Here is a 25,382-nt window from a genome sequence, read left to right on the forward strand (position 1 = left end):
CACGCGTATTGATTATGAGAAGTTCAAAAAAATCGCAACTCATTAAATTTGTTACAACTTGTATATAATTAAGAATGTTACGAAAAATGATACAGAGAATATCACAAAATATTTGGACTCTTAAACCATACACATATATCTGATTTCATGATGTTCTATTTTCACCTCAACTATTTTATTCTACAATTATTTATCGATAATAAGAAATTACGTGTTTATCAGGATAATGAAATTATTATAATTATTGAATAATAAAAACATTTCATGTTCTATTAAAATAAAATAAGGACTTCAGTATTTAATTAATGATTTGTATGATATTTTTAATTAAAATTTTAATGATCGAATTAAATTTAATAGAATAATAAGCATTTGAGGGAGCAACGAAGGGCTTCAAATCCTTTACTACACTTCTTGCCACGCCAATAAAACCTCTTTTTTCCTAATTAGTTGTTATTTATTTGTCTGCCTTTATAAAATCTTCCTATTTTTTAGGGATTTAAAAAAAATATTGTTCCATTAAATATTAATAGTAATCAATGACATAAACTATTTAAATTTTGAATATTATACATAAAGATATTAATATTTTTAATGCAATAAGAAGATCATCTGAAATAAATAATTGTTGTCATAAAACCTTTTATTCTAATACATAAACTCGCCATAGATAGATGAACAAATCATAATTCTTTTCTATTCTTTATAATTTATTTTGATTATCACCATTTTTAAGAATCATTAAATCCTATAAACGATATATCATATCGTCCGAATTCCAAAAAAAAAAATTGTGGGCTGAGACGTCTGTGTTTCTGGGAGGCTTTATTTTATGCTTTGGATCTACTGCTTGATGTGTTAAGAAATAACATTTTAATATATTTTGATCTTTTAAATTATTGTTTATTATGCAAAAGATTTTAAGATATGATTTTTAAATTTTCGATTATGCAGTAGATTTTAAGATATGGTTTTACGTAAGAGTTTAAATCTAATAAAATAGTCATCAAGTAAATATAATAATATCTTATGAGCCAAACTTTGAAAAAAAAATGTAAACCAAATAATTTTTTAAAACCGATCAAACATTCTTTAAGATATAAACAAATCACATCATGTTTATCTTTAATTTATCTCCAAATTCGAATAGAATGCTTTTTATATATCTCTCTATATATATATATATTCCTCTATTGATTTTTCTTTCTCTCACGAACTTGGCCTAGATAAAAAACTTAGTTTCAACATGCAGCAGCAGACGATGATTAATCCGGTCACGGTGGGGCTTCGTTTCAATCCCACAGACACAGAACTCATGCTCCTTCTAAACAAGAAGATCAATAACCAGCCACTCACATGCGACTATATCCGCACCGTAGATGTTTACAAGTATAATCCGTGGGAGTTGGCCGGTACTTTCTTCTTTCTTCAGTCTGTATTGGATTAGATTATAAAATAGATTTGTGATATATTGTGTGGTGTGTGCATGATCGTGATCAGTGGGTGGATTGTAGAAATTTTGTTAGAATTAAGGAGGGCGGTTTACTTTGTTATATATGCTTGCATGTGTGTTTTGATGTTTTTTGACTAACTAATAAAGAATTTTATGTTTTCAAAAAATATTTTTATCTGTTGCAGATACTAATACAAGTTGGGGGGATGATGGATTAATGTACTTTTTTACCCCGAGAGACCGGAAGTATATGAATGGCAGTCGACCGAACCGAGCCGCCGGTGATGGATTTTGGAAGGCAACGGCGATTGGTAAAAAAATATTTGATAATAATGAATGTATTGGATTGAAGAGGACCTTGGTTTTTTACCAAGGGAAGGCCTCCAATGGAAAGAAGACTAACTGGATAATGCACGAGTACACTATTAACCAGCCTCCGAGACATCCGACGGGATCCATGCGGGTAAGAACTCTCTCAACATGTTTTTGTAAATATGGCCGGTCCTTTTTCCCGCAATTTTCTCAAGTCCGATCCATTCCGACATGTTTTTTTATGCCGTGTTTGTTCGCCACTTTTGCAGCTAGATGACTGCGTTCTGTGCCGGATTCGTGAGAGAAAACCGGCCGCCGCCGCTTCTGATTCTTGTAAAGCCATACACGAGACTTCTGAAAGTGAGAACCTGACATCCCACAAGCGTTCGAGAACTGAATCTGATCAGCAGCACGACGTTCCAGCGCAACACCATCTTCACCTACGACAGCCGGATCTTCCATTAATGCACCAACAGTTTCAGCAGCGACAGCCGGATCTTCCATTAATGCACAGCAAAATCAAACTGCTCTGCAATACACGAGTCAGCAGCACGGTAGTGTTCCACAGCAACAACAAAATCAGCCTGGTGGAGAGCTCGATTATTCTGTCCAGAGAAGATTAGAAGAAATAGAACATTTTCTTATGGATGATCTAGAAAACGACGACGAAGGTGTACTGATCGACAACTAGTTTGAACGACTCTATCTTCGTGATCAAATCTTGGATTTAGCATTGCTGCCATAGTGCCCACTTCATAATTATTTTATTTGTAATTTTAAATTTGGAGTTATAACAATTTGTAAATAAAATTTTGCTTATATTCATATTATTTTAATATTTTAATGTGATTTTGATTAATGTAGTTTGCTTAGTTATACGTGTGATATTTGCATAAATTTTAATGAAACAATTGAATTTTACGAGAAGTGTTTCTTTAATCGTGTTTTATCAATTGCTCAACATTAATGATATTAGTTGAATCTTCGATTTTCTTGTCTATCTATATATATTTCATTTTCTCTTTGTTGTTATTGTTTTCCGACTTATTGATGTTCATGTTTTATGTCATTTTTGGAAATAAATTTAAATTATTAGTTTCAATCAAATTTTAATAACTTGACTCATTTTCAATTTTGGTATTGAAAATTTTAATTGAATTTTTTTTCACTTAATTTTTAGGCATGCAAACTTATTTATGTATTTGTATGTAATAATAACTTCAACAAAAGTTAGTGTTATCCAGTGGATAAAATAAATTAACTGTTTATCATGCTTTCATCTCTATTACTTTATTGCGATAAGCGTTTAGTAGTATTATTGTTGTCACCATGATCATTTCATAAAATTTTATTTATATTAATTCAATGTTTTTGTGATAGACCTTAAATTGAAAAATACAAAAAGAATCGAGGAGTTTCTAACTAAATTTTAATAGTTATATTTTTTAAAAAAATATTATTATATTTATTTGTGAAATAAAGATATTGGAAAGAAGGAATCATGCTGGGTGTCATTTAGATTACTTTATATATATATATATATATATATATATATATGTATATATATATATGTATGTTTACACGTATGTGTGTAAAAAAAGAATAAGCAAGAACAAGTCTACATAAAATTCAAGTGAAAAAGCGAAAAATTGAAAGGTAAAGTATTATCTTGCCTTAAGTAGTGAAAAATGCTACAATATAATATATTAGGAGATAAATAAATTATCAGTTATTATATAGTTGGTGGTTATAAATTATTAATGTATTTTCCAATTGAAGGTTACAAACATTTTTTCTGATTAGACATCTGCCCTGCATTATCTTTTGAAGGCTGCTCATGTAATGTCCCGAAAATTTGAAAGTCCACGTGAACCACATGCATGCAAGTTATTAAATTTCTTTGGTATTTTATTAAATTGTTTTAAAGCATTAAATGCATTTTTATTTTATTAATTCGTGATTAATTATTTTTATGCATAATTATTGCATGGTAGAATTTAATTCATGAAATTTTAAAAGTTCATGCGTTAGGGTTTCTAAGTGTATTTCACGTTCGATCGAGGAACGGAGACCGGAGAATTCTCAGAAAAATTATTTCATTACATGATTTATTTTTATAAATTAATATAAGGTGTTTTTAAGGGTATTTTTCAAAATGGGATTTGATTGGGTATTTTTACCCGCATGATTTTATTTTTTAAATGTACGCAAATTTAATCGAATCGGGTGACGTTCTGAGGTTTCGACTTATATTTTCAAAATATTTTCAACGCGAAATATTTTTCGGGAGTGCGTTTGGATTTAACGGGCCTACTTTTAAGCTCATTGGGCTTAAACATCTTTTAAAATTTTAATTAACATGATTATTGTCCACTAATCTTCTAATTAACAATATCATTTAATCCTAAGCATCTCTTTACCTACCCGTAATCCCCCCATCAGCCGATCACCCCTTTTTCCATTCAAAAGCCTCTCGGTTTCATCAAATCTCAGCTGAATAATTCGGTCATCCTCCATTCTTGCAAAGGAAACTTTCGACTACACCAGTATTGGCAAAGGATAAATCCTCTCGGGTCTCCCTCTTCTTGCTTTGTTCACCAAATCATCCCCAGGCACGCTTGTTACTTTGTTTTGCTTCATACACGTCAATATTACTGTTGTGTGTACGAACCTTCATGAAATCATTTGATCTAGTTAAGCACATGGATAATATTTCGGTTTTTGCACCATTTCTATGCATTATATGTTATGTTATTCATATTTTCACGTTGAGTGCAAGGGGGCTGTCTCATGGCTTGCTGAATGGGTCCCTTTACTTGTGAGGTTGCTGTCTTTGGGTTGGGAACGATCTGTAGGGGGTGGGGACTAAAAACCGTGAGTTTACAGCAAGGGGGTTTGGATGGTTTCGGTGGATCGCGCGCAAAGGGGTAAGATCGGGCTGTGCATGTGCTCAAACCCAACCCAGCCATGTTTCAGACGGTGTAGAGCCTAGTGTGTTGTTAGGAGGGAGTCATAGAATTTTGGTTGAGGGAGAAGCTCGGTCTTCAGAGGCTTGGTGTGAGTTGGGAAGAAGGTGATAGTTTCGGCCGTTACGGGTGGTGCAGCAGCTGGTTGCTTGGGTTAGGCTTAGTTAAGAAGAGTAGTTAGGTCCTAATGGTGAGTGTTATCGGCTGAACAAGTGGTGGAGTGAGAGAGGACCGAAAGAAAATATGGTTTGGGGTGACATGTGTTGAGATGAGAGCAAGGGAAGGGGATGGCCGAGGGTGGCAAATTTCTTGGAAGTTTGAGCCGTGGTTTTAGGAGCTTGAGTACATGTTTTAGGAGCTTTAAGTGTATTTAAGATATGGTAAACAAATTGGGAAAAATTCGGTCAAGTTTCGAGTCGATTCGGGTTAAAATCGAGACCTCAGTCCAAGTTTTAATAGTAGGAGCAATATTCACCTATGTGAGCACCGTTGAGGTATCAATCACCTATTGGATGTGATGAAATATAGAAAAATTGTGCATCCAATGGATGAGTGACACCTCATCGGTGCTCACATAGGTGTTTTCAAAGTTTGGCTCATAAGATATTAATTATTATATTTATTTGATGACTATTTTATTAGATTTAAACTCTTACGTAAAACCATATGTTAACATAATCAAAAATTTAAAAATCATATTTTAAAATCTTTTGCATAATAAACAATAATTTAAAAGATCAAATTATATTAAAATGTAATTTCTTAATACATCAAGCAGGAGATCCAAAGCATAAAATTGGGCCTCCCAGAAACCCAGACGTCTCGGCTCACAATTTTTTTTGGAACTCGGACGATATGACCGATTGTTTATAGGATTTAATGATTCTTAAAAATGGTTTTGATAATCAAAATAAAATATAAAGAATACAAAAGAATTATAGTTTGTTCATCTATCTACGACCAGTTTATGTATGGTAGAATAAAAGGTTTCATCAGAACAATTATTTATTTCAGATGATCTTCTTATTGCATTAACTGGAAATTAACAGTATCTTCTAATACGAAGATATATAGATCCAAAGGATTTAATTTTAAATCTGACTATATTATAAAAACTATTGAAGAAGCTATTCCTCTAAAAGGAGATTATGATTCTTTTAGTCTGTTATCTCAAAATCTTATAAATATTCATATGAAATCTTATAGATTTATGCATTTGGGTATGATTCAAGTAGGTTTAAAACCACTCACCAGATTAGGTTTAAATACTTCGGCCTTAATTTTAGTAAGAGATCAAAGGCATAACAAATTCGAAGATTCCTTATTAGGAATAGTAGAGTCCTCATTATGTGAAGGACCAATACATTTTAGTTGTTTTCCTAATTTTTCGATTTCTCTTTCTGATCCAAATATCATGAAAGCTCTCACTTTAAACATAAAGACTGAAGGCTTCGACATGATAGATGGAACAGAAAATGTTGTTCTATTATATAGGATATGTTATAAAGTAATGAATTCTACAATCTCTAATTTTAGAATTAATACTAATCAAATTAGTTCTAAAATAGGTGAAACTACACTCTTTATTATCGATATTAATAAAAGTAATATTATGATTCCCAAAACAATAAATTGGAATCAAGTTACTTTACCAGAAATCTGGAAAATGGAGAATATTGCTCCTACTATTAAAGAAGAATCTATAAAGGTAGAAAGTATAGTTCAATATGTAGATGGTGATGTTGAAATTAAATTCTCATCCCAACGACATTTACGAATTAAATTTCCAGAAGAAAGTAGAAATTCTACTTCTTCTATATCTGATTTTGAAAAAATTAGTACATCTGGTCTTCAAAAGACTAATGATAATATATCTCAACCTGAATATAAGGTTGATCTTCCTGAATCTAGTACTTCTCGATTTCAAAGAAGTTATTCTGTTAATAATAGAAAATCAGATTCTCCTACTTTTTCAGATATGGGTTACAATGTTATGGTTATTAATAATAACAATTCTATTCAACAAAGTTTAGAAAAGATTAAAAATCTAAATAAGAAAAAATGGTTTTTAAGTTGTTTAAACTCAAAACAACAAAATCTATATTCTTCTAGATATACCGAATGGGTTGAAGAAACTAGATTAAATTTGGATTTCTTCAAATGGATGGAAAAATTATATTTTCCAGCTAGAAATAAAATATTTTCAAATTTTAAAGATGAGTCTTTTATAAATACTCTTGAATCAACATATAAATTATATGTTAATGAAACAGGAGAAGAATCTTTTGAGTTTCATCCTCCATTTACTACTCTCCAAATTGAAAAGGGCAACAAAGAAATATTTGCTGCTCCTATAAAATCCGAATTAGGAAATGGTAATTTTGACCATATAATTCAGCAAAATAATTTTACCAATTTAACTTTACATTCTTTAAGAAATCAAACTACAAGAATAGAAGAGATTTTATCTAAATCTAAACAACAAATTTCTTGTGGAGAAAGTTCAAAAACTTTGATGATAAAACCCCCTCCTAATCTTAAACAAGAAAAATTTCTTTTCAGTTCTAAAAAAGATGAAAATTTTATGGAAGGTCTAATAGACAGATTACAAAAAATAAATATAAGAGAAAATGGTTCTATTTCGGTAATTACCAAAGATGAACAACTTGAAAATTCTTCAAGTTCTTCTGAAGAAGAAATGCAGATTAATAAAATGCATAAAGTATCAATTGCAAAACCTTTTTATAAAAAAGCAACACCTATTGATCTTCAAATTGAAGAAAAGAAAGATTATGTTCAGTTTAATGGTGAAGCCATTACTGAATGGAATATAGATGGTAAATCTGAATATCAGATTAAAACTGTTATTAAACAAATGTTAATATACTCTTCTGCCGCAAAAATAAAAGGTAATAATGATAGGCAAATTGCTCAAGCCATTATTACTGGTTTTACTGGCCAACTTCAAGGTTGGTGGGATTTTTATCTCTCAAAAGATGCAAAAAATAAAATTATTAACTCTTCTATAATTGATCTTAATGGAAGAGAAGAGTCTGATGCAGTTAATACACTGATTTATACCATTCTATCTAATTTTATTTGAGCTAATAAACTTCAATTAGATAGATCTCAAGAACAATTAATGAATTTGAGATGTCCAACACTATCTGAATTTAGATGGTATAAAGATGTGTTTATGACAAAAGTTTTAACTAGAAATGATTGCAATGCAAATTTCTGGAAAGAAAAATTTATTTCTGGACTTCCAGTTCTTTTTGCTGAAAGAGTTAAAAATAGATAAAAATCTAAATCTCCAACAAACTCTATAGATTGCAGTATTCTTACTTATGGAGATTTATCTGCAGAAATAACTGCAGAAGGTATAACTCTTTGTAATGATATCAAGTTAAAAAGGCAGCTTGATATGCAAAAAGAAGAAAACCGAAATATTATTGGTGACTTTTGTGAGCAAATATGCTTTCAACCAATACAATATCCTAAAAAAGACAAGAAAAGAAAAAGATTTCATTTTAAAAGGAAGAAACATTATCTAAAAGATAAAGAAAAATCTAAAAAATATTCAAAGAAAAGATTTAAAAAACTTATAAAAAATGATTCTACTAAAGTTCCAGTATGCTGGAAATGTGGAAAAATTGGACATAAGGCTAATAAGTGTTATGTCAAGAAAAAGATTAATAATCTTAATATAAACAATGATTTAAAAGAATCATTGATAAATATTCTTCTTAATAAAGAAGAAAATTTAAAACAAAAAGATTTTTATATCAATATTATTGATAATGAATTCTCCGAATATTCTAATAGTAGTTCAGATAATGATTCTGAAATATCAGAACATAAAATCTGTGAATCAGATTGTGATTGTGATACTTGTCTTATAAATTTTATGGGCTTAGAAATAAATGTTATGTCAAATGAAGAAAATTTCATTTTAGATCTTATAGATCAAATAAAAGATCCTATAGAAAAAAAAAGCTATAGAACATTACTTAAATATGGCAAATCATAAGCCTACTAAACTTATACAAAATACGGTACAAGAATATGAATTATATTCTTATAATAAAATATTAGAAAAAGCTAAACAAAAAGAAAGAGAACCTACGATATCCGAATTAAAAGGAGAAATAGATCAGATAAAATCTGAGATCAAATATTTAAAAGAAAGAGTAAATACTCTTAGTATTAATAATAATCATATTTGGGAAAAAGATTCTACTTCTGATGAAGAAGAAGAAATTTTACCCAAAGAGGATAATGATAATGAAATAAATCAAATGATTTGGATCAATAAAATCGATCAGATTATTTCTCAAAAATGGTACTCAAAGGTAACATTAATTATTAATAAAAAATTTAAAATTACGATTGAAGCATTATTAGATACAGGAGCTGATGTAAATTGCATCAGTGAAGGAATAGTTCCTTCTAAATGTTATAAAAAGACCACTCAGTTTATAACAGCTGCTAATAAGCAACCTCTCATAGTTAATTACAAATTGTCTGAGGTAGCAATATGTAATTCTGGAGTTTGTTTAAATACAACTTTTATTCTTATTAAAAATATATCTACTCCTGTTATTTTAGGAACTCCATTTTTCCAAATGTTGTTTCCCATTAATAAAATTAATGAAAAAGGGTTATATACCAACATCAAAGGAAATGATTTATTTTTTCCATTTACAACAATACCAGTTTCAAAATCTATCAATATTTTGCAAAAAATAGTAACTAATAAAGAAAATTTTGTTACTTCATTAAAAGATGAAGTTCTTTTTAAACATATTAAAGAAAAAATAAATTCTGATGAAATTCAAGAAAAAATTTTCAGAAACCATATCTAAAGAGATATGTGTATGTTCCTAATGCCTTTTGGAATAGTAAAAAACATCAAGTTAGTCTTCCTTATACTGATGATTTTAATGAGGATAAAATTCCTACAAAAGCAAGGCCTTTTGCTATGGGACCTAGACTTTTAAACTATTGCAAAGAAGAAATAGACAGTCTTCTTAAAAAGGATTTAATTAGACCAAGTAATAGCCCTTGGAGTTTTCCAGCTTTCTATGTAGAAAATGCAGCTGAAATAGAAAGAGGAGCTCCTAGACTTGTTATTAACCGCTTAATAAAGCATTAAAATGGATAAAACATCCATTATCAAATAAAAGAGATCTATTAAATAGATTATTTAAAAGAAAAATATTTTCTTCTTTCGATTTAAAATCAGGATTTTATCAAATTCTTCTAAAAGAAGAAGACAAATATAAAACAGCTTTTACTGTACCATTTGGATATTACGAATGGAATGTAATGCCATTTGGATTAAAAAATGCTTCAATGGAATTTCAAAATATAATGAATGAAATTTATAATTCGTATATTGATTATATTATAGTCTATATAGATGATGTCCTTATTTATTCTGATAATATTGATCAGCATTTTAAACATCTTAATATTTTTATTCAAGTTACTAAAAAAGCTGGTTTAGCAGTAAACCAGAAAAAGGTAAAACTATTTCAAACTAAGATAAAATTTTTAGGACACTATATTGAAAATGGAATAATAATTCCTATTGAAAGAGCAATAGTTTTTGCTGATAAATTTCCTGATAAAATCATTGATGTAAATCAATTACAGAGATTTCTTGGAAGTCTTAATTATATAGGAGATTTTTATAAAGATCTCGCACGAGATTGTAAATTATTATTTCAAAGGTTGAAGAAAAATCCTCAACCATGGACTAATAGTCATACTTTGGCAATACAAAAAATAAAAGAAAGAGTTAAAGAACTCCCTTGTTTATCTATTGCTAATCCTGAAGCATTTAAAATAGTTGAAACAGACGCCTCTGATATTGGATATGGAGGAATACTTAAACAAAAAATAGATAATACATATAAAGAAATTCTTGTCAGATATACTTCTGGAACTTGGAATAATACTCAAAAGAATTATTCTACAACAAAGAAAGAAATTCTTTCAATTGTTAAATGTATTACAAAATTTGAAAGTGATATTTTAAATAAGAAATTTTTTATTACGAGTTGATTGCAAATCTGCCAAAGATATTCTTTTAAAAGATGTTAAAGTTATAGCATCGAAACAAATATTTGCTAGATGGCAAGCCATATTAGCTTGTTTTGATTTTGATATTGAACATATATCTGGAAAATCTAATTCTTTACCAGACTTTCTAACTAGAGAATTCTTGCAGGGATCAGCCTTGGAAGACAATCTTAAAAAGACCAGCCACCGGGAAGAAACCAATGAATAAACCACCTTTTAAAAGAGGTGCCACTATTCCTCAGCCTAATATGGCTACCACAGAAGAAGAAAAATTTGATCCAATTAAAGAATTTACAGAAGATCCTACTGCATATGAAATACATTATTATAATAATGCTATATTTGCCTTAAAGGGATCAAAAGAAGAATTAAAATATCCCTATCTAATTTCAGGATGCCTTAACTGTTGTTCTGATGATAAAGACCTTAAAGGTCTATCACCTATTCATATAGCTCAAAGCTATTTAATTAAAAATTTACAACCCATATTGGGCAGAAAAATCAGAGACTACTTTGAAACAATTTTAGTAGAAACTGGCTCAATTGAAATTCAACATATGGATCGCAATCGCAATTACGCATTCTCTAAAATGATAATAAAAAAGATTATCCCAGCGGCTAATTGGGGTTTACCTCTTAGCCAAGCCAGACAATTAAACACTTTTCAGGCAATGCCTAATATGTTTAATTATCATAATTATATTATGGCTTGGGATACCATTGTATTATATGAGAATTCTCAAAGAAAACACTCTTGGTGGATGAAATTCCAATTAGATGATATTCATCAATTCATACCTACATGGTTCAAAACTTTTTTCTTCTCATGGGGGGTAATGCCCTCAATCCTTCCACGAAATGTTAAGAACATATGGATTAAGTTCCAAAATGCCAATACCCAGTTTGATGGTTTAACAGCCATGATTCAATTTGCCATTAATTATAATGTTCCCTGGATTATTCGATGGGAATATAGACTGCAAGACCTGACTAAAGAAAAGTTTGAAATCAAATTTGCCCCTACTGTATTAATTAGAAAAATTCTTATAAAATGGTGGGGAAAAGAAGACTTCTTTGTAGAAGGCAAAGTTTATGATCGACAGGGAGTAATAGCTCTGGGAGTTGCCAGAGAAACTATGAGGAATTTGAATCATGACACCCCAACACAAACCACATTGCTAAAAGAACTTTTTCAACATTTAGACAAGGATACCATTACTTCTATGTTCACAGAAGTTTTTGGTGAAAAATCAAATCTATCCACTCAAGAATCAACCTCCTCAAAAGGAAAGGAAAAAATGGAAGATGATACACAGATGACCGATCAAGATGATCTACAAAATGCTCAGGACCCATATGAGGGTGAAGACATATTCGCATTATTGAATGCATGAGACAATGGATGTGTGAGCTGGAAGTCACGATCTTTGTGAACTGTGTCTCGACTAAAAGTCATGCATTATTGTTGTGTATTATTAAGTTTTTATGCTTATCTTTTAGGTATTACGTGTCATGTGTTTATAGGTAGAAGGTGGAACTACTGTTTTAGTTTTTTGGTTATTTAAGGAGTGGATTCCCTTTGTGATCCACACACCAAAATTATCTACTACTCTCTCTGATAATAAGAGTTCTGAAGTTTTCTCCAGTTCTTCAGTTTTCAAGTTTCTTCATTTCATCAAGATTTATGTAAGTTTATGTCATACGATTATATTTATGATCCACCTTTCGATTATATCATGTCATCTGCAAATTATCTGTTGAAACTTAAAAAGAAGATTAAATTAATAAAATCTCAAATTGAGATTCTTGAAAATCAATTAAAAGATCCGGAAGTCAATCTTGTTTATAAACAGTGGTTCACGTATCCCAGTTTGGAAAGATCCAAAATTACCTTAAAGGCATTCGAAAAGCAGAGCTCACAGCTTGCTGCTTAAATATGAAGATTTAAGTAAATTTTCTACCTTTATTAAGGTTTATTGTTGTAAATTGTAAAGTGGTATAAAGGCTGACAAACAAATAACAACTAATTAGGAAAAAATGGTTTTATTGGTGTAGCAAGAAGTGTAGTGAAGGATTTGAAGCCCTTCGTTGCTCCTTCAAATGCTCATTATTCTATTAAATTTAATTCGATAATTAAAATTTTAATTAAAAATATCATACAAATCATTAATTAAAAACTGAAGTCCTTATTTTATTTTAATAGAACATGAAATGTTTGTATTATTCAATAATTATAATAATTTCATTATCCTGATAAACACGTAATTTATTATTGTCCATAAATAATTGTAGAATACAATAGTTGAGGTGGAAATAGAACCTCATTAAATCACACATATGTGTATGGTTTAAGAGTCCAAATATTTTGTGATATTCTCTGTATCATTTTTCGTAACATTTTTAATTACATACAAGTTGTAACAAATTTAACGAGTTGCGATTTTTTTTTAACTTGTCATAATCAATACGCATGACAAATCTTTATCTATGATACACAAATTCTGAATGAATATTTCTACAGATACTTAAATGAGCAGTCTGGTTTTTTTAAACTTCATATCCCACACATTTTCTTTACCTGAAAATATGAATGATAGACACAACATATAAATGAAAAAAAGTAGTGAAAACTAGACAGTAGCTTGAGAGAGATCATACAAAAGTGTGTCAAGGGATCACACACCTATTGCATGGCTGTGCAGTTCATGCCCAACAAATGCACTCTTCGTCTATTTAGCTAACATGAAAATCAATGGCGAATTCGCCTCAAAACTCACAAACAAAACTTGCGTTACCGACCTAACTTGTGCAATGCCTTTTCGTCTCCCTCTTTTCCCCACATCGCTCTTTCTTGTGTTTCTCCATTGTGTTTCCCTAAAGGCCATTGCCCAGAACACAATTGCTGAGTGTGGGCCGAATTTGCTAACTTTAGCCTCATGTGCGCCGTTCGTGCAAGGCGTGGCAGCTTCACCAGTGCAGTCATGTTGTGATAGTCTTAACCAACTCTACGGCCAGAAGCCTACTTGCCTTTGTCCATTCCTCAATGACCCGTCTGCCTTGAGTTCGTTTCCTATCAACACAACGCTTGCTCTAGAGTTGCCTCAGCTGTGCAATCTCCAAATAGACCCTTCTATTTGCGGAGGTATGTATGTTAAACTATTATTTAATTCCTTTCTATAAATGAAGGACCACCATTCGCATTTACAAAAAAGAAGATGCAGCACCATCTTGAAATCTAAGATTTTGGATTGCTTTTAATTCAATGCCCAGTTCATAATCAAATTATTTAATTCCATTCTCTTTTTTTCTTACATGAATGGAATAAAAAACCAAAAGTCTAATGCAACATTTATTTTCCTAAACTTAAGAAAAAAATAGATAATTGATGCTTAAAATGTGGCATACAATATTAGAATGAAAAATGTAAAGAATGAAGCAAGAAAAACCATCAAGCGACTTTTATAAGCATTATTTTGATATTCGACTAATTTGGTTTTTGTTTCAAGGAGCTTCCTTGCCATCTACTTCCCCTGGTGCTCAAGTTTCCCTTGGGGCAAGACCGAATTCAACAGTTGCAGGTCTGCAAATTTTCTAACCTTCAAGAAACTCCCGCTCAACTTATTCAGATTTATAAATTTTGCTATCTTATTCTTTGTTCTGCCTTTACATCTGTGGTTTATCCAGCTTCTCCAGTAGTAACAGTAGCGCCTCGACCGAGCATTTTGGGATTTGGAATTCGCAATGCCGAAGTGAGTCTGAAGGTGAAAAGCCAATTGTGGTGTCTTCTGATGGCTACAATTTATTTCAGTGCTGACAAATGAAGCCTACTTAGCTGAACTACATGGCCTCATTTTCAAACTAGCGCTATTTGTTTCTACTATCTATTGAATATATGCTCTAATTAATGAAATTTTTTCTCATTAATTAACTTGCAGATATTTGATTCAATGCCAAAATACTTATGAAAAGTTATATGATTATACTTGGCCATATCCGAGATATTATTATCGATTTCTTAATTTACATGATATAATCAATGGTTTTGCCTTAACAATATCCGATTACATAAGAGATACTTTAAATTTTATAGTAGTTATGATTATTTTGTGTTCTTTTTTTTTTTTTTTGTAGTTTGATTTACATGATATAATCAATGGTTTTGCCTCAGAATTATATTGATTTTGATGTCCAAACACTTTGGGCAACTGTCTCCATTTGTTGTTTTGATTAAACTTTCATATAATTGTTGTATGTCTCGTACCACGATTTTGTTTTGTTTTCCACTTTTGATATCTTTTCTTCAAAGTAGTAGAGAATATTCTGCAATTGTATTAAGATAAGAAATTAAGATTTAATTTTATTTGTAATTTTAAATTTGGAGTCATGATAAATTGTACATAAAATTTTACTAATACTGATATTATTTTTATATTTTAGTGTTATTTTGATTATGTTGTTACTTAGTTATTGATATTTGCCTAAATTTTAACGAAACAATTGAATTTTATGAAAAGTGTTTCTTTGTGTTTTATTAATTGCTCAACGATGATCTTAGTTGAATTTTCGATTTGCTTGTCTATCTACATATATTACATTTTCTCTTTGTTGTTATTTTTTTCGACTTGTTGATGAACATGTTTAATATCATTTTTTTGAAATAAATTTAAATTGTTAGTTGCAATCAATTTTTAATAACTTTACTCAATTTCAATTTCGGAATTGAAAAAATTAATTGAAAATTTTTTTCACTTATTTTTTAATCATGTAAATTTATTTATGTATTTTTATGTAATAATGACTTCAATAAACGTTAGTGTCATCTAGTTGATAAATAAATTAAACAGTTTATGATGCTTTCATCTCTATTGTTTCATTGCGATAAGGATTTAGTAGCATTCTTGTTGTGGCTGATGATCGTAGTTGTGTGACAACTATAATTTTTTATTTCATTAACGTATTTATATATATTTTTTTGTAAATACGAAGTATGTAAAATATTTCATGGTTTTAATTATCATCTAGATAAAATGTTGATCTCGTGTTGAAAAATGCTATAGTTGCATTATTATTTTCTTTCATTTATAATAAACTTCCTTCGTTTTGTGGGATGGCTTCCCGTAAACTTAATGTTATTGTCTAGTCTGCACCATATATTTTATATTGAATTAATTATCAATTTCGAATATTTAATTCTTTTACGAAATTTACTGTATATTGAGGAGCACAATTTCTCTTCTAAAAACTTGTCTTTTTCCTTCACTCGAGAAACTACTTACGTGGTTGACCTTATTCAGAATTCAAATTATATTTGTTTATATAAATTTTAACTTTAGTTCCATATGATGCAAAACATTTAGAAAATGCTTAACAAATCTTTAGTTATTTTTCTCAATACTTAACATTGTCTTTTTCCTTCTGCAAATGATTTGAAATTAAATTTTCATATAATATTCGTATGAATGACTAGTTCAACGTCTTCATTGACATTTTGGGTAATTTTTAGTTATTTTTCTCGCATTTATTTCAAACATTTGATATCTTCTGAGCAATTGATTTTGGAATTTGTCGATGATGTTTGAAAATAGAAGACAATGTATCATTTGTCCCTACATATATATAAAATGTTCATTTATCATTATAATGTTTTCATTTTATGAATTCAATCGCATTACTTTTTTTTATCTATGTAAAGTTATGATTATTACCTTATCATCAGCTACTATGAGTTTTCGAATCAATTTTGATTTCTGTTTTGTCCAATATGATTTTTTTGTCAAAGTATTATTACTTGTATCTTTACATCCTTTTGATTTTACTTCAACAAACTTATTGATATATAATTGTCTTTTTCCATTATTGTACACATTTGATTTTTAAAATAAATATTTAGATGATAATGAATTTGAAGTTGGTCTAAAAATTTTCAAACTGTTGAGATATTTATATAGTATATAGATATCTGATTATGTGGCATTAATGAACATCGATTTCAATTTAGTTATCTGATTAGATATTGAGATTTTTTCTTCTTAAATGATTAATGTTAGACTTAAATTTGTTGTGGAGATGCTAGTAAAAACCAGTAGATGCTGGCTTAATACAAAACCAGTAGATGTAAAATAGCAGAAAACCAGAAGCATTTGTATCGAGCTAAAGACCAGTAGCAGCACTTGTCAAGTACTGCTTCTTAGCTAAAATCATAACTAGAAGGGATACAAAACTCGAAATATACACTAACAGAATTTTGCGTATCTCAAAGTCTTTAAATATTACCGTTGATCTATTAACGTGATACTAGCATTTATTGCTTCCTTAAATGCCATTAAATGTTGTACGAAAACATTTAAGACGGTTTACCATTTTTAGTATAAACTGAGACTGATTGCTTTGATGTATTCTGCAGTGTCCATTTTCGGCAATAAAGCTGAACCACTGAAAAGTCAAAAGAGCCGTTCAGATTTTAACGTTGGATAAAGTCTATATATATGGAGACGAAGCACTTTTCAAGAGAGAAGGGGAACGAATCTAAATCAAAGAATATCATTTGAGCATCGCTAGAACTTTCAGTCATCCCAAAAGCTCAACACTGAAAAAGCAGCACACGCTTCATTGCATACTCTTGATCATTGAGATCATATTGTGCTAGCTATTTTCGTTATATCTTCTCAAGCTATTCACTTCACTATTTCATTGATAGAAGAATTTGTAACTGGAAAAGAGACTTTTCCAGAACTTAGGATCATTCAAGAAGTTGAGTTGTAAAACTAAGAGTTTCGATAGGCGAAGGGTAAGTCCTGTTGAAGTGGGTGTGTACAACTGTTGTATTTTATTCACCAAAGTCTTTTAGTGATACCTTCTGGAAACAGAAGAATGGGAGACGTAGAAGATTCATCTTCGAACTTCCAGAAACAAACCTTGTGCCATCTACTGTTTTTCTGTTTCACTATTTTTCACCTACTAACCAACAGATCGTTTCCGCACATTATCTTGTGATCTGCTGGTCTTTAAACTTGAACAAGAATCTGCTAGTATCTTTAACAGGACTCTAGCACATCATTCCGAAAAATTGGTTAAGTTTGCCGTTGAGTTTATTCAACCCCCCCTTCTAAACTCAACCCGATCCTCAACAAGTGGTATCAGAGCAGGTTATTCTTGTTCTGAAAAATATTTAATAGACATGGCTCACTTCAGCGAAATTCCAATGTTCTCAAAAGAAGACTTTGATGATTGGAAAATCAGAATGCAAGCCCATCTTGCAGCTCAAGATGATGACATGTGGTATGTCATCACAGATGGTCCATTAAAGATCTTAAAGCCAAATCCAGTTATTGCTATCACCGAAGGCGCACCTCAGATGCTGGAAAAACCAAGATATGAATGGACAAGTGAGGACAAGAAGAAAGCCAATCTTGACAACGTTGCGAAGGACATTCTGTACAAGACACTCGACAAAAATACCTTCAGCAAAATCAAGATGTGTCCTACTGCAAAGGAAATCTGGGAAAAATTGATTCAGATCTGTGAAGGAAACGAAGAAACTAAGGAAAACAAACTTTCTGTAGCCATGCAGAAGTTTGAGAATATGAAGATGAAGGCTGGAGAAACTATGAATGAGTTTGATGAACGCTTCAGCAGCCTTGTCAATGAACTCACAGCTCTTGGGAAAGATCTTGGCAACAGGGAAGTTGCATTAAAGGTAATGAGAGCCCTACCCAGAGAATGAGACGTCAAAACGATGGCAATGAGAGCTTCCAGGGATCTAAACAAGTTGGAACTGCATGACTTGTTCTCAGATCTGAAGGCATATGAGTTTGAACTTGAAGTTCGAAGTGAAGAAGAGCCCTTAACAATTCCACCAACCAAAGCTCTCGCAGCTACTACTGCTACAGTTGTCCCAAGTTCATCATCTGCTACTGCTATAGAGAATACTTCTGAGAGAAGTGCTGAACAGATAAGCAATGACGCAATGTCATTATTTGTTAAGAAGTTTTCCAGATTCATGAAAAAGAATCACAGAACATTTCAAAGTCCCAACCGCAATTTCAAAAAGGAATCACCCTCTGGAGATATGGCATGCTTTAACTGTGGAAAAGTTGGACATTTTATTGCTGATTGTCCAAAATCAAAGAAGGATGACCAGAAGAAGAAGGGTGTCAAATGCAATGATAAAAAGACCAGAAGAGACAGAAAGGCAATGATTGCAGAAGAAAGTAAGTCCAAATGGGCAGACTCAAGTTCTGAATCTTCTGATTCTGAAAGCCATTCAAGTGAAAGTGATGAAGATGAGATCAAATGTCTGATGGCAAATACTGAGTCAACCTCGACATCCGGAGAGGTATTTGACTTTGACTCTGATGAATTTACACGCACTGATTTAGTCACTGCATTACACGACATGGTAGAAGAGTATTCTAGACTTTCTCAATCATTCGAGGAATTTAAAATTGAAAATCAGAACTTAAGAGATCAGAACAGTAAGTTAACTTGCTTGCAAGTAAACAGCTGTAATGATCTACAAGTTGAGATGAGTAAATTAAAAACTGAGAATGAAAGAATAATAGCAGATTACCAGACGATGCTTTCGGAAAATCAGAAGCTATCGCTACTGGTGAATGCTTGGAACAAGTCCTCTATTTCACTCGAAAAGATGCAAGAGTTACAAAAACAATCTGGAGACAGGAGTGGTCTCGGATTTTGTAATAATGAAGGCACTTCTGAAACGAATACTAAGCCAAAACTGGATATGTGCAAAGGGAAGTACATTCACTTTGTGAAATCCAGTGTGGTACAGAAACCAGAAGTACCTACTACTTCAATTGAGAGGAATGTAAATCAGATGAACAACAGGATGCATTATGGTCTGGGTTATGTTAAACCTAAGGAAAGAGTTGACCAGAGTTCTGGATCCAGTAGAGGATTCAACTCAGGAAGAAAATTTTCTATGAAGGTTAACAGCTACCAGTACTACAATTCTTGACCTGTTCAAAAGAGATACATGACAGAAAATAGAAACAGAAGGGAAGAACAACTTTTTAAGATGCATAATGTGAGAAATAACAGACACTTCGTTGCACACACCTCCATGGATACCCGAAGTACAAGAATTGTACAAATGTGGGTTCCAAAGGGACTAATAAGGCTTGGACCCAAATAGATTGGGTACCAGATAATAAAATTTGTGTTTGCAGGTACATGTAGAGAAAACCATGATCAGTAGCTCAATATGGTATTTGGACAGTGGATGTTCCAGACATATGACTGGACAGAAAAGTCTACTATCAGAAATAGTGAGTTGTGCTGGTCCAGAAATAACCTTTGGGGACAACTCAAAAGGTAGATACGTGGGTAAGGGTAAGATTATCCATGGTAACATCACTATTAAGGATGTGCTCTTAGTTGAAAATCTTTATTATAACTTGATCAGTATTAGTCAATTATGTGATAGTTGTTTTTCAGTAGCATTCCAGAAGCACACTTGAACAGTCAAAAATGCTGATGACTTTACTGTTCTAACCGGAGTTAGAAAAGGCAACACCTATAAAATTTCATGGAACATAGATCATATCATTGCTCCTACATGTTTAGTTGCATCTCTAAGTGATAAACACTGGCTGTGGCACAAGAGATTGAATCATCTGAATTTCAAGTCTATCAACAATCTCAAAAAGCAGAACTTAGTCGACGGATTGCCAGACATAAAATTTGTTAAGAATCATGTATGTTCTGCATGTCAACTTGGTAAGCAAGTAAGATCTAGTTTCAAAAATAAAGGCAGCAAATCATCCTCAAGATGTTTAGAATTATTGCATATGGACTTATTTGGTCCAATTTCTATCATGAGCTTAGGGGGAATGAGATACACCATTGTTGTTGTTGATGATTTCTCTAGATTTACTTGGGTAATCTTTCTTGCTGGAAAAGATCAAACCAGTAGCCTTCTGATCAAACTTCTGAAAAAGATTCAAAATGAGAAATCGGTCTCTGTCATTAGAATCAGAAGTGATCGAGGTATTGAATTTACTAACAAGGCTCTTGAGATATATCTAGACGAACAGGGCATTCATCATGAATATTCAGCTGCCAGGACGCCTCAACAAAATGGAGTAGCTGAGAGGAGAAACAGAACACTTAAAGAAGCTGCTAGAAAAATGCTAGCAGATGCAGACATCTCTCAACGCTTCTGGGCAGAAGCTATTAATACTGCTTGCTATACACAAAACAGAACAATGATCAAGAAGAGAAACAATCAGACTCCTTACGAAATATGGAAAGGAAGTAAAACGAATGTATCTTACTTTCATGTTTTCGGTTGTAGATGTTTTGTGCACAATAATGGTAAAAATCATTTAGCTGCATTTGATTCAAAATCTTACACTGGTTTACTTCTTGGATATTCAGCAGTTAGTAAGGAATTTAGAATTTTCAATAATAAAACACTCAATGTTAAAGAATCTATTAATGTTGTCTTTGATGAAGACAGCAGTGCTCCCGAGATTACTAACATATCTAATCTAAGTAACAGGTTAGACAGGGTTCATCTGGAACTAGACAGTGAAGATGATGCAGAAGCAAGTGTTAAGGATATTCAAAATCCAGAACTAGACATTCATATAGCAGAACCAGCAGCTGGCACTCCAGAACCAGCAGCTATCATTTGAATTAATTTAGTAAATGAATGACTTAGTTTGTGAATGTGCAGGCATTTATATAGAGTTTCGAGGAAACTAAAGAGACGGCGATCTGACTATACGTATTCCAAGATTCATCCATCCTGTTCTCAGATATCATATCCCTGCATTTATTAGTTGCATTTATCGAGGGGGAACAGTATCTGAGTCAGACTAAGATTTTCTTATCCTTTTTAGAAAACAGATAGAATGTCTGTCTTTTTGATAAAACAACAAGTCTACTGGTTTTAGCAGTAGACGTTACCATAAAACGACAAACTCTCTTCTGCTTTTCTTTTAGCAACCGCCTCGGACAGCCCGCCATTTTTTTAAAAAAAAAAAATTTGAAATGAGTAGAGTAACTGACACACCTGTTTCTCTCTCTATATCAACCTTAAACATATCGACACGTGTCCCTATGTTTACTGACAAATGTACATTTTGTTTTTAACCGTTCATTTTCTTTCATTGCCCTTTACGAACTCAGATTATTTCCTTGCATCTACTGCTTTCTCGCATTTACTGCAAATATACCTCTAATCTCTTTCAAACTTAGAAATGGCCGCAGCTTATACTTTGAATGCTTATCAGGTGAATTTTGCATCTGTTCTCACCATTAAGGATGAGAACCTTGTTAAGATGTTCAAATCATTGGAATAATCTGGACTTCGCCAATTCTTGGAATCGCCTGCTATTATCTACAAGTCTGCTCTTCTAGATTTCTATGCCAAAGCAGAAGTTGTCGAAGGAAAGATTAACTATACACAGGGAGATGCATCAATCTCCATTGATGCTGCATTTCTCGGTTCCACCTTTTTTCTACCGATTTCTGGACCTTCTGAGCTTTCGGATATCACAAAGGAAGAAATGTTTACTGCTTTAACCATCTTTTCAGCTACTGGTGAAGAGCTCTCACCTTCCTGCTTCAAGAAGCTACTGAAAATTGAGTACCAGGTACTCGCTGATATCGTGGCAAAAGCCTTTTTGGTTAAGGCTGGAACATTCGACAAACTGACCAAAGAAAAGGTTCAAGTGATGGTGGCCATCACTTCAGAAAAGAAAGTGGATTGGGGTCGCTTTCTGTTTCAAATTATGAAGGATATGATTCTAAGGAAAGGTACTGGATTTGCTGTGTAAATCAGTAAGATGTTGAAAGATGCTGGCTTTCCTGGCACAACAGAAGAGGATGGCTCTTCGGTCACCATGAATTATGCTGATAATGTGCTTGCCTTAAGGCCAAAGCCAACAGTTGGTGAATTTGTGGCCATAAAGAAGGAGATTAGGGAATCTCAGTTGAGGGGCAGAAGAAAATCAAAAGAAAAAGAGCTGTGGTTTTGTCTGATTCTGACAAAACGGAATCTGGAGAATCAGTAGCACCCACTCAACAAGCTTCACTGCCTCCCACCCCATCCAAGAAGAAGCCTCGCACCACCATCCGCATCAAGAAAACAGCAGCTCTTGCTGAATTAGAGAATGTTCCTCTTCGACAAGTTTTTCCACCAGTTGTCCCATCCACCAAAGCTAAAGCCGTTGAATCAGGGCCTTCAATTGCTCCAAGTTTCAGACCAACTTCTGGTGTGGTCATTAGAGAATCTGCTACTAGTTCTTCTGCTTTTAAACCAGTAGTCCCTGCTACTTCTGAAAAAGGGAAAAAAAAGATTACTGAGTTGTCTCAGTCACCGGTGGCAACATCAACCATTCAAACAACAATTGATCTTCATCTGGAAGAAATTGATAATTCAACCAGAAGACATGATATTCTTTGACGATTGGCTCAAGAAGCCATCAATCGCCGAAGCTACATTCTGGATAAAATCAAACAACAGAAGATAGACACTATTCTAACAACGTTGAAGTCAAATTTTGACTCTACTGTTCCTACTGCTTTTCATGATCAGAATGTCATTCAAATTTTGTCGGAGCAGCTGACAATTCTATCTGAGCAAATTGTTACTAAGGAAAAGGCCTTTTCTCAGCCTCCAAAATTCACTGTCACCACTGTCCCCACCATTTTGAAGACTCAGTCAGTTGAGGAACCGGCCAAAGCTTCTTCTGAAGTCAAGGTCTCTAGTACTCCTGCACCTCAAGAAGTTCCTACTCAATCATCCTCTCTGATTTTTGTTCATGATCTGGCATCGGTTGATGAAGTGATCAAATCGATTGTGCAGACTCAAGCAGCACAGGATGACACAATGCCCGTTACTTCTACCTCTGCTGATCATCCTCCAGTCCAATCCATTCCAGAATCTGCAACTGCTACTGTTACGGCTACTACTTCTTCATCTCTTCCAGAGCTTGAGCATTTTTCAGAAGCTCATCAAGCTGAAATGGCAACTTTGTTGCATACTTCACCGTCTACTGTTGAGCCACAAGCCATACCTGAACCTGCTGCTGATTTGCAGCAACCAGAAGAAAGGCCAACAGATCAATCTACTGCTTTAGAAGGACCTTCTGCTGAACCAGAACCAGCTGTTATCACTCAAGCAGAAGTTGCACACTCTACTGCTCTTATTATTCCTTCTCTGCAGTCTCCTGAGCGCATCGCCATAATGGAAGACATTAAACAACGATTGCTTGCAAGAACCCCTTCACCAGTTGTGGAACCATTTGATTTAGAGTTTCAGATTGATAATCTACAAAAGGAGCTACAGAATCTTTCTGATATAGTCAAGCGGCTATCTCGTGAGAATGCCGTAGAAATCAGTGGTGCTCAGTTTTTCCGAGATCGTATGTCCAAGGAAATACATAAAACGACGGAATCTATGCATAAAATGAATGCTGAAACCATTGTTTTTCGAAAAGCTATATCCAGAAGTTCCAGTCAGCTCATGATTGCTCAATCTGACATACTTACCCGGCTCACCGAGCATGATGGCCTTTTTCGCTCAATCTCCACCACCATGGACCTAATGGATGCCAAGATCGATTCTCAATCTCAATCTCTCATCGCTCTAAATGATCGATTTCTAATCAGGCTCCATATCTAGAGATGTTGACTAATGGCATTCACAACTTATCTTGGCGAATGGATGACTTAATTGCTAGGGTCATTGCCGATGATGCCAAAAAGGGGGAAGAAGATAGAACTGGAGATAGAACTGGAGCGAGTAGTAGCAGACCTCATTCTTCTGGAAGGGATCAAAATCCAGATGAAGCTACTTTCAGAGATATTGGAACAAATTAGTTTTATTTTCTTGTCTTAACTAATTTGTGCTTTACGTGATTTTTCTGGATAATAACTGTTTTTATCTGCTTCGTAATCTATTTTATCTATTCATCTTAACGTCTAAGGAACATCTAGGTTTTGACATCACCACAAAGGGGGAAATTGTTAGACTTAAATTTGTTGTGGAGATGCTAGTAAAAACCAGTAGATGCTGGCTTAATACAAAACCAGTAGATGTAAAATAGCAGAAAACCAGAAGCATTTGTATCGAGCTAAAGACCAGTAGCAGCACTTGTCAAGTACTGCTTCTTAGCTAAAATCATAACTAGAAGGGATACAAAACTCGAAATATACACTAACAGAATTTTGTGTATCTCAAAGTCTTTAAATATTACCGTTGATCTATTAACGTGATACTAGCATTTATTGCTTCATTAAATGCCATTAAATGTTGTACGAAAACATTTAAGACGGTTTACCATTTTTAGTATAAACTGAGACTTATTGCTTTGATGTATTCTGCAGGGTCCATTTTCGACAATAAAGCTGAACCACTGAAAAGTCAAAAGAGCCGTTCAGATTTTAACGTTGGATAAAGTATATATATGGAGACGAAGCACTTTTCAAGAGAGAAGGGGAACAAATCTAAATCAAAGAATATCATTTGAGCATCGCTAGAACTTTCAGTCATCCCAAAAGCTCAACACTGAAAAAGCAGCACACGCTTCATT

At 32.6% G+C, this 25,382-nt stretch overlaps 1 protein-coding gene across 1 annotated transcript; it reads left to right on the forward strand.

The window, feature by feature from the left end:
* The first annotated feature begins 12,922 nt into the window (after positions 1-12,922).
* Positions 12,923-14,735, forward strand: LOC142529958 (non-specific lipid transfer protein GPI-anchored 10-like). Its single transcript, XM_075635690.1, has 3 exons — positions 12,923-13,960; positions 14,325-14,396; positions 14,503-14,735. The coding sequence occupies exons 1-3, from the start codon at positions 13,561-13,563 to the stop codon at positions 14,637-14,639; spliced, it is 609 nt and encodes a 202-aa protein (XP_075491805.1). The 5' UTR covers positions 12,923-13,560; the 3' UTR covers positions 14,640-14,735.
* Positions 14,736-25,382: the final 10,647 nt, after the last annotated feature.

The sequence above is a fragment of the Primulina tabacum genome, chromosome 16 (genome assembly GCF_025594145.1).
Source record: "Primulina tabacum isolate GXHZ01 chromosome 16, ASM2559414v2, whole genome shotgun sequence".
In the NCBI taxonomy this organism is placed as follows: domain Eukaryota; kingdom Viridiplantae; phylum Streptophyta; class Magnoliopsida; order Lamiales; family Gesneriaceae; genus Primulina; species Primulina tabacum.

Bases quoted from the DNA above. Each gene is read 5' to 3' on its own strand.
- LOC142529958 (XM_075635690.1), top strand. From the start codon at position 13,561: ATGAAAATCAATGGCGAATTCGCCTCAAAACTCACAAACAAAACTTGC. The intron at 13,961-14,324 runs GTATGTATGTTA...TTTTGTTTCAAG, and splicing joins AGACCCTTCTATTTGCGGAG to GAGCTTCCTTGCCATCTACT. The intron at 14,397-14,502 runs GTCTGCAAATTT...TGGTTTATCCAG, and splicing joins ACCGAATTCAACAGTTGCAG to CTTCTCCAGTAGTAACAGTA.